At 40.3% G+C, this 10,090-nt stretch overlaps 1 protein-coding gene across 4 annotated transcripts in view; it reads right to left on the bottom strand.

The window, feature by feature from the left end:
- Window positions 1-5,668: 5,668 nt before the first annotated feature.
- Window positions 5,669-10,090, bottom strand: part of RNF144B (ring finger protein 144B) — a 192,802-nt gene continuing 188,380 nt past the window's right edge. For all 4 annotated transcript variants that reach the window (XM_073005684.1, XM_007973589.3, XM_007973587.3 and 1 more), the window contains exon 8: window positions 5,669-9,584. In XM_073005684.1, coding sequence (XP_072861785.1) covers window positions 9,444-9,584 — 141 coding nt within the window. In that variant the 3' untranslated portion in view covers window positions 5,669-9,443. The remainder of the gene's footprint in view (window positions 9,585-10,090) is intronic.

Below are 10,090 nucleotides of genomic sequence, written 5' to 3'. Positions count from 1 at the left end.
TTTGTGGTCTACTTTTGAAAATTGAAGTCATTAAAGACTGAATAAAAATTTTGTACTAAAGTCGAAGTGCCTATTAATCTTCTCATTCACACAAATATACATATATACACACTATCCTATATGCTATCAATATATGCACCTTAAATTTAACTCAATTCACAGAAAATACAATGTATACTGAAAACAAAAAATTAATAACAAGCCACTTAGATTAACACACTTATAATAATCCATGGTGTGCTTCAAATGAGAAGACTGAGGTCCTGATATTTTTCATATAGGTACTAGAAGAAACATGTCCCTGGAAATTCCCCAAGTAACTTCGATTATAGTTCATTTTAGCCACCAAGAGCTATAGATAAACCATGAGGTTCAACCATTACTCTTTGAATTTGCTCATCTTAAGTAAATTGGCAATACATTTCACATGCTTCTGGCATTATCCATAACAGCATCCGGAAGTGCTTCTGAGGATTACTTTGTCTAAGAAGGAGAATTTCCCTTGAGCTAACTACTCTCATGCATCTAGCGTTCACAGTGGCGGCTGGAGGTTTTTTCCATCTTAGTCAATATGTTAGGTTTGTACTGATCCTAGAAAACATTTACTTCCTAATATTCTAGATGAGGCAACTGAAGCCAAGAGAAATAGTAACTCGTCCACAAGAGACTAGGAGAGCTATCAAACTTCCCTCCAGTCTTTCATTTCTGGTCAAAAGCGTGACTATGCTAGTTTAAAACATCTAGAGCATCTGCCCAGGGTCTGTATTGCTGCACTGGGGGTGGGAGAGGGGAAGAGGCAATGACCTTGACTTTTGTTGCACGTCCCTCACAATAGGCAGTGACTGGTTAACTCAGATCCGTCTGCTTTATTGGTCTGACTTGAATGGAAACACCATCCTGTACTTCAAGCCAGCTCTTGAAAGAGTTGTCTTTCCTAAATCCAAAACAAGATTCAGTCCAATCCTGAATCTTCTGAAGGTTTGTTTAGAAAGCTCAGATCAGGTTTTCTTCAGAGTCCATTTAAGAAAATCTATGCCACATATAGACCAAGCGGACCTCCCAAGGACACTAGCCAGAAGCAGAACTGCTGGCCTCCTTGGCTATACTAGACCCAGTTGCAACGGTAAGTCATCAGTTCCCAGATAGAAGTTAGATTTTGCTCACTCTTCCCCAAGTTTATATGTCTTCAGGCAGATTCTATTACCTGTGAAAACTCTTTGCCTTCATGAGGCTGGGAAACAGAACAGATTTTAAAAAGCTAAATTTCCTTTTGAAAATGACAAATATATATACTCTCATAGCCACTGAAAATGTAAAATGGAAGCCAGAGATGTGTCAGAAGAAGCAGCCAATGAGATCTGAAGTATGAGAAAGACACAATGAGCTGTTGCAGGCTTGAAGATGGAGGGGGCCACGTGGAAGGTGTGAGAAGGAACTGAATTCTGACAACACCCAGACAGCCTGGAATAGGACCCTGAGCCTCCCACCAGAGGGGAACACAGCCCCATCCAACACCTCGAATTTTTTTTTTTTTTTTTTTTTTTTTTTTTTTTTGAGATGGAGTCTCACTTTGTCACCAGGCTGGAGTGCAATGGCACAATCTCAGCTCACTACAACCTCCAACTCCCAGGTTCAAGCAATTCTCCTGCCTCAGCCTCCTCAGTAGCTGGACTACTGGTGCCCACCACCATGCCTGGCTAATTTTTGTATTTTTAGTGGAGACAGGGTTTCACCATGTTGGCCAGTATGGTCTCAATCTCTTGACCTTGTGGTCCGCCAACCTTGGCCTCCCAAAGTGCTGGGATTACAGGCATGAGCCACCGCACCTGGCCAACACCTTTTTACCCCAGTGAAACTCTGAGCAGAGAACCCAGCCACATCATGTCAGACCTCTGATCTACAGAAACTGAAGTAATAAATGTGTTGTTTTTAGATGCTCTTAAAAATTAAAATAATGCTAAGAGGTCCTGAGTTAGTTCATGCAAGATGTAGATTCAAGTTCTAGCTTTGCCACTCACCTGCTGTACGACCTGCACCATGTCTTCTAACCCCTGAGTCTCATCTCCCATCTGTACATTGGGGATGTGGGGTGTGAATAGTAGTATCTACTTTCTAGAGTAGTATGAAGAGCAAAAGGAAACACTTAGCATACTATAAGGCATTATGTAAATACTAAGTTTTTACCATAAACCTTCCCCCCAAAATCAATGTGTTGATATAAATTCTGCATTTCTCTTCACATATTCCCCTCATTTTAATGAAGCATAAACTTAGATCACTATTTTGTGAAATACTTGTTAAACAATGACATAGGATTTTTTTTAAAAACCTAAAAAGAAAATACATTTACTGAGGGGATCATACCTCTCTCAATACAGACAAGCTTGAAATGTATTTCAGGACTACCCTCCTCCTGCCCCAACTGTGTCCCCTCTTCTCCTCTCAGAACAATGACTGGCTAAAATCTGATTGACTCGGCAGGGCGCAGTGGCTCATGCCTGTAATTTCAGCACTTTGGGAGGCCGAGGCAGATGAATCACTTGGGGCCAGCAGTTCAAGACCAGCCTGGCCAACATGGTAAAGCCCTGTCTCTACTAAAAATACAAAAATTAGCTGGGTGTGGTGGCACATGCCTATAGTCCCAGCTACTCGGGATGCTGAGGCAGAAGAATTGCTTGAACCCAGGAGGCGGAGTTTGCAGTGAGCAGAGATAGCACCACTGCACTCCAGCCTGGGCGACAGAGAAAGACTGTCTCAAAACAAACAAACAAAAAACGGATCAACTACACTTACGGCTGCAAGCACACCTAACTCAGTGGCTCGCTCTCCTCACACTCCTCTAACAACCAACACTTAGAAGCACTTTGACATTCCGGATTTTATTCGATCCACCTAAGCCTGACCTGAGATAGGGATGAAATGACACTATACATTAAAGGGCTGGCCCCAGACCATACCACCAGTCAAGAACACAGCCAGGCCTAGAGCTGAAGCCATCTTATTGCCAGCTGGGTGTCTGCCTCCAACTGCACACCACCTGGATTGGCAGAGGGCCGGGAGGACAGAGGACGCTGCGCACTTGTTCTGTGGCCAGGGTGGCACCAGGTTTGCCAGCCCTCTCCCAGCACCCTGTTCACATGCCCTGGTGGTGCCAAAGTCCCAGGGCCAGGATGGAATTCAGGACCCACCACGTGGGGTGGTACGTGGATCTCTGAACTTGTTTTAAAATGAATTGGCTTGTCTTCAAAACGCAGGTCAAAGCTGATCAATAATCAGAAGTCCCACAACTTGTCTCAAAAATACCTTCACGTTCATTTTATCTGAATGTGTTCAGTGCTATTGATGTTAACCATCCCTCCACCCCCCACAAAAGAAAACAGATCTTCTTGAATCATGTCAGGTCCTTAAGGAACTACAAGATAAAACGACCAACATTTGACTTAATTTCCTTCTCATCCAAAGCCTGAATTCCATATTTAACATCTTAAAAGCAAAACTGAGGGCAAATACAGCACTGACAAAAATCGCAAATCATAAAGGCAGAAAATGGAATTGAAAGGACTTCTTTATGGATGAGAAATTAAGTTCATTATTTGGAGTCCCCTTTCTAGCTTCTGAAACTGACAATTGATTTATTTAATGGTAGGCTACAAATACACATTTGAGTACAAGTTAGTAATGTTAAGGAGAAAGGAGTTAGATCTGAGTTAACAGTCCCTTTGAGTCTTGATTGGAACTTCTGAGAATGTACTTTGTAGAGAGGCAAGCACTGGGGCATTTGGGGTGAGTATACAGATTCAGCTATAATTCTGCTTCCAATATTAGCAAGTCAGATGCAGACCACTGTGTTATCTTTCTAATTACCTTCCATCTCCTGTCCTTCTCTAGCCAAACCTCAAGGAGTGAGGTGAGGGGATCTCAGGGGTACCCACCAAAACACAGCCTCTAAGTGATGATTTGAAATAATATGTTCTTACGTACATCTCCACTGATACAGATAAATGAGAGGGTACTACGTTCTCTTGGGACTCACAGATTTGGGAGTGAAAGACCCAAAATGACTAATGAAAGAGCATTATAGAACTTTGAAGTCCCAGTGCATTATTTTCCCACTGTCACTCATCATTATGACGCTTAGCAAGACATGAATACAAAACATTGCTTTCTCCATAAAATGGATCTAATCTGCTCCACTTATCTCCAAGGATTGTTCTCAAAAGTTCTTTAGTTTACGTAAAAATACACAAATAAAACATTATAATTGCTATGAACGCATTAAAGCAGATTTGTTTCCTTTTTCTCATAGAGTTGGGCATTATCTTGAGGGTCTAAAGAAAACTAGATTTATTATCTAACAAATGAAAATAATTGAATTACAGAAAAACCTAATTATTATTCTCCTCCAAATCACCAGATTCATAATTTACATGGCAATGAGTTTCCTGGTTAGGGCACTGATTAAAATCACTGCTATATAAAATGGTTCATTCAATATTTCTTTGGGCATGCAAATTCAAGTTTAGCAAACAATAAGTACACTTTCAAAATGAAATAATGTTGACATTCTAGGAGATGATTAAGAAAATTAAGAAACCACAACCCAAAAGTGTTTTTAAATGATCTTATTGATTTCCTCAAAACTGAATGATTAGAAAATGAAATTTGAATTGTACGTCAATTGTAAACCTTTGTATGCAGGTACCATTTTAGAAGCATCTCGCCTTCAATAAAAAGGCTTCTACACCAGTACAGGAGAGTGAGCTTTCGGTTTTGTAGAAACACAAGCTCTAGTTGTTAAGTAATCTTTGGCGCCCAACTTAAGGCCTGCCTTGAATACTAATTCAAATGGAAATGACTTTAACACTCTAAATCGTTTGTTAAAAAATCATAAGGAAACACATTCCTTTACCCTTTTGGAAGGTTAGAACTGACCTTAGCATTTAGTCCAACCTTCATTTTACAGAACAAATGGCTTTGACACTTGGCAGCATTTTTTATTAGAATGATCAAAGATCTGTATTATTCATTATTTCTCTGGATAATGATCAATTCCTGTGCACGGGCAGTGTGAACTATCACACCTACAAAGAAGAAAGTGTGTAACAAAGACATTACACTTACCCCCACCCCACTATTTTTTTTTTTTTTTTGAAACAGAGTTTCACTCTTGCTGCCCAGGCTGGAGTGCAATGGCACAATCTTGGCTCACTGGAGAGAAATGGTACAATCTTGGCTCACCACAACCTCCACCTCCCAGGTTCAAGCAGTTCTCCTGCCTCAGCCTCCCAAGTAGCTGGGATTACAGGCATGCGCCACCACGCCCAGCTAATTTTTTTGTATTTTTAGTAGAGACAGGTTCTAATTTTTGTGTTTTTAGTAGCGATGGGGTTTTACCATGTTGGCCAGGCAGGTCTCGAACTCCTGACTTCAGGTGATCCGCCCACTTTGGCCTCCCAAAGTGCTGGGATTACAGGCGTGAGCTACCACACCCACCTGGCCCCATTTCTTTTAAGAAGTAAAGTAGCAAGAGTTATTTCCATAGATGGTATTGCAAATTCTGGTACATTTTGTAAATTCAGAACCTAGGATTTAACAGTGACTTGGTTGGTTCTTAGAGGATAAAATTGAACATGCTTAGAATTGTGCAGCGCAACAAAGGTTAACACAATTGATTTCCTGCTCACATTTATTGTGGCTAGAGAGCCTATTTTCTTCTCCAAAAATTGGAAAAATATAACACAATAGCAATTTTTTAAAATACATAAAACTTCCCAGATCATGACATGAGACATAATAGCCTGTATATATCAATTGTGATCGCTTTATAAAATGTCATTCATCTAATGCATTTCTGAAATTGCCCTTAAAGCTACACATACACACATGACTCTATATCACATAAAGGCATCCATTCATGAACAGAAAGAAAAGTCTTTTATAAGTACTGTGTAGGGAAGGCTAAAGTAATACATACTTAGATTCAGAATAATTTTTAAGAAAAAACGTGGGGTTCCAAGAAATGGTGATTTACATTCAAATGAACATGTACATTTGCAAACCTGGTAATGTTTTCATGAAGCACGCTACTAGAAAATTCACACTGAATTATTTGTTTTTCAAAGGCCTCTTTCAAAGTACAGACTCCAAGTCCAAAGCAAATATCCATGGCATGAACAAATAGGATGCCTAAGATTCTAACATTTGCTTCTGCATGGCTTTCCTCCTCACTTCCCTACTTCATAACAAGAAAAAATTTCCTAGATGGGACAATGGTAAGATGTTGTGCTAATACATTCCATAGGATTTCTGGATGCTGGACTATTATATCCAGGTTACAATTTGGGGACGGATTTTTTATTTCTATTGCAAATGGACTACACTCCAAACACAAAAAGATTCCTGCCATAGCAGGGAATCCAAATATCCCTAATACTGAAAGAGAATCACTCAGAAAGGACAAAGCTGGCAGACTGAGAAAGGAGGCAAGAGTAAACTCTGGCACTGGCCAATTATCTAAAACAAGAATAGCAGCCTCTGTTATCAAAGTTGCCAGTTAAAATTGTCAGCTGTCAGGCACAGTGACACACACCTGTAATCCCAACACTTTGGGAGGCCAAGGTGGGTGGATCGCTTGAGCCCAGGAGTTTGAGACAAGCCTGGGCAACACAGAGAAACTCCATCTCTACAAAAAGTACAAAACTTAGCCAGGTGTGGTGGTGTGTGCCTGTAGTCTCAGCTGCTCAGGAGGCTAAGGTGGGAGGAACGCTTGAGCCCAGGAGGTAGGGGTTCTGTGAACCATGATCATGCCACTGCATTCCAGCCTGGGTGACAAAGGGAGACCCTGTCCAAAAAAACAAAAAGTTGCCAGCTGTCTTCTCTATGAACAGTCTCTAGATTGGTTTGCGTCATGCCCTTTGATAACACCAGATATGTTTAACCAACCTAGCTTTGTTGATTCTGACAATCTCACACCTTTAGGAATTTACCATTTTTCAGGCACTTTTCAACATTAAAAAAAATTAAATCCAGTTATTGAAAATCAGTTTGACAAACAACCCCCACTCCATAGCCCTGGCTGAAAAAAAATAAGCAGCTAATTCGGTGATACGATCTTTGTAAGGCGGCAAATTCCTTCAATTTTCCAAGGAAATAGCATATATATTTTCTTCCATCTTAACTCCAAATTTGGGACCTCTTCCTCTGGTAACACAGTATTTTAGGTTACTTGAAATCAGCCCCCATTTAAAAGACTCTTTGTGGCACCAAGCTTAAAGAGTTTACTGACAGAGGACATTGCCACTATTAACATTCTTGTTACAAAAATTCAGTTTCAGCTGAGTTCCTGTAATCCCCTGAGCAGTTATAAATGCCTTTTACCTATAATGAGGCAGTAGGCTATGTGTAAAACAAAGCAAATGAACTGTTCAAATATATGTAAATCTATAATTATACTAACATGAACTACACTGAGAGAAGACAGTGTTTTTTTCTCTGAAATATTTAGAGTTTCAAAAGAAAAAGACACAATATTAAGAAATGTCTAATAGATGATTAAAAATGATTTTGGTTGGTTGCCATTCCCAGGTTTTCCCAGAGTTCTCATCTATGTTCTATACAATGTGTAAATTAAAATGTACGTGACCAGTTGATGTACTACACATACATCAGATATCAATATATACACGTGAATTAAAGTTCCTTAAATATACACATCCCCACTTAGGATATATCCTATTTCATAGGCAAAACATCATCCTTTAATAATAGGTCCAAGATAGCAGCAATTTGATATTCTATTACCCAGTTACCTCGGAAAATATCATAGATCCTGAAGAGTTCCTGATATGGTATCCCTGGCTTCAAGAACTCTACAGTAACATTTAGCACAGGTCTCATGAAGCACCAGGCTACACTGTCAATAGCAATTATATAATCCTGTCATTGGAGAAAAGGTTTTATCCTTTCAAAATCTCGTTATTCAAATTTGACGAATGGTATAATGGAAAAAAAAAGTCACAATGAGGTGATATATAAATTTAAACTAAAATATATAAAGCATTTCTATTTTATTTCTTACATGTTTTTGTTGCTGTTTTATCAGTGCCTTGTAACAAAGTATTCAGACTGTCCTAACAGATGCTGAAACAGCAATAATAAATTATGCTGAGAAAAGAGCTGCTCTGTGTTTGAAAATATGTAAATGACTCGGTTATCAATTAGTGTTTTTACAAACAGAGATGGCAGGATATTGTACTAAGTACTGTTTTAAAAGAGTTATGAGTCTATACCCTTGGGTAAGTTATGAACTTACAACCAAAATTCACATATATAATATGCAAAAAATCTTTAGGCAGATTTACAATAAACCATTTCAGTCACAGAAGGATAGAATGGCTCTTAAGTAAACATTTATTTTGTGTGTACTATTGGGTGTATCCATGCATGCTCAATGGATAGAAATTACAGGCAGGCTGCAAGTCACATGGATTCTAGATGTACATAATATACACTTTAATATTTACTCTCCATGTGTACTCTTAGGCCCGATTCCAAATCTACTGGGTATGTGAACACAGATCCTGAGAAAGGTCCCAGTTATCTATGACGGAAGTTTTGAAATTCTACCACTCTACCCGTATTTCATATGAAACAATTTTGTAGACCACAGCTACCGGCTGTAAGAGACAAGTTGGCCAACTTAGAAAACTTACATTTGCCAAGGGAGAGACACTAAATTAGACCATATTGTTTAACAGGCTGCAATTCTTTTACTGGGAAGGGGCAACTCCCTCTGCACAGCAGTTTCTCCTGCTTGAAGCTGAGATCACACAAAGAGAAACCTATTGTGTTTCTGCCAAATCACAGCGGGAACACTGGGGACAGCACACCCAGTAGCCAGCAGAGGCACAACCACCATATCAACTGCTGAGATCAGCAGCCTGCTTTACAGCTCCTATGAGGATTTCTCCTCACACAGTCTTATCCTTCTCCTCATCAGGTTTCCCCTGTGTTTCTCGTGGTAGTCAGATCAACACAGAACAGGCTCTGGCTTCTTGGTTATCTTGTATGTTGCCAACCATGAGAATACACTTGTTATATCAGATGTTCCCTCAAGCTCCTTGAATTTGGCTGGAAGTTGAACAGTCCAGTGAGATCCTTTGGAAGATAAAATGGTATGTTCATTCATCTCAAGCAACCCCAAAGCTCCTGACATGCTCCATAGACACAGCTGGACTGTTGAGCCCAGTTCTTGTTACACAGGAACGCTCACACCCAGGACTTGGCCTTTCCTGATGCTGAAGGCGGGCAGGTAAGTTCAAAGTCTGGACACAGAGGCACTTTCAAAGTTGGCAAGGAGAAGGAGGCAAGGTCACTAAATGGGGCTTCATCACTGTGCCATCTCACGTAACTCACACATCTGGGGCAAACGAACACAGAGATCTTTAGGTTGTGGATGGGTCGTGCTTTTTCTTCTTGCCCCGACAGGACTTGCAGACACAACAGATTATACATGGGGAGGCCAGGAGTAACAAGGGTGAAGTAACCAAGGCAATGATGCCCAAGCCTACGAGAATCCCCACCACCTGGAAATTTCAAAGAAAAGCATATTTCAGCAATTAAGTCTTTCAATATGTATACTTATTCCAACTATACTATCTGCTGTGGCCCAAATGTTTGTGTCCCCCTGAAGCTCGTATGTTGAAACCCTAAATCCCCGATGTGATGGTATTTGGAGACGAGGCCTTTAGAAGCTAGTTGGTTTATGGAGGCAGGGCCCTCATGATGGGATTGGTGCTCTTACGAGAACACATGCCAGAGAGCTTGCTTCCTTTCTCTAGGCTCTATGCCATGCAAAGACACAGCAAAAAAAATGGCCATCTTCAAACCAGGAAGAGAGCCCTTGCTAGGACATGACCATGCTGTCACCTGAACCTCAGACTTCTCAGCCTCCAGAACTATGAGAAGTAAATTTCTGTTCTTTAAGCCTCCCAGTCTATGGTCATTTGTTATAGCAGCCTGAACAAGACATCATCTCAGGCACATAGAACAGTTACATTTCTGGGATCTTTCAGCTAGTGCCCAGGATTGA

The sequence above is a fragment of the Chlorocebus sabaeus genome, chromosome 17, assembly GCF_047675955.1.
Source record: "Chlorocebus sabaeus isolate Y175 chromosome 17, mChlSab1.0.hap1, whole genome shotgun sequence".
Taxonomy (NCBI): Eukaryota; Metazoa; Chordata; class Mammalia; order Primates; family Cercopithecidae; genus Chlorocebus; species Chlorocebus sabaeus.
This window is presented reverse-complemented; position numbering and strand designations above follow the sequence as displayed.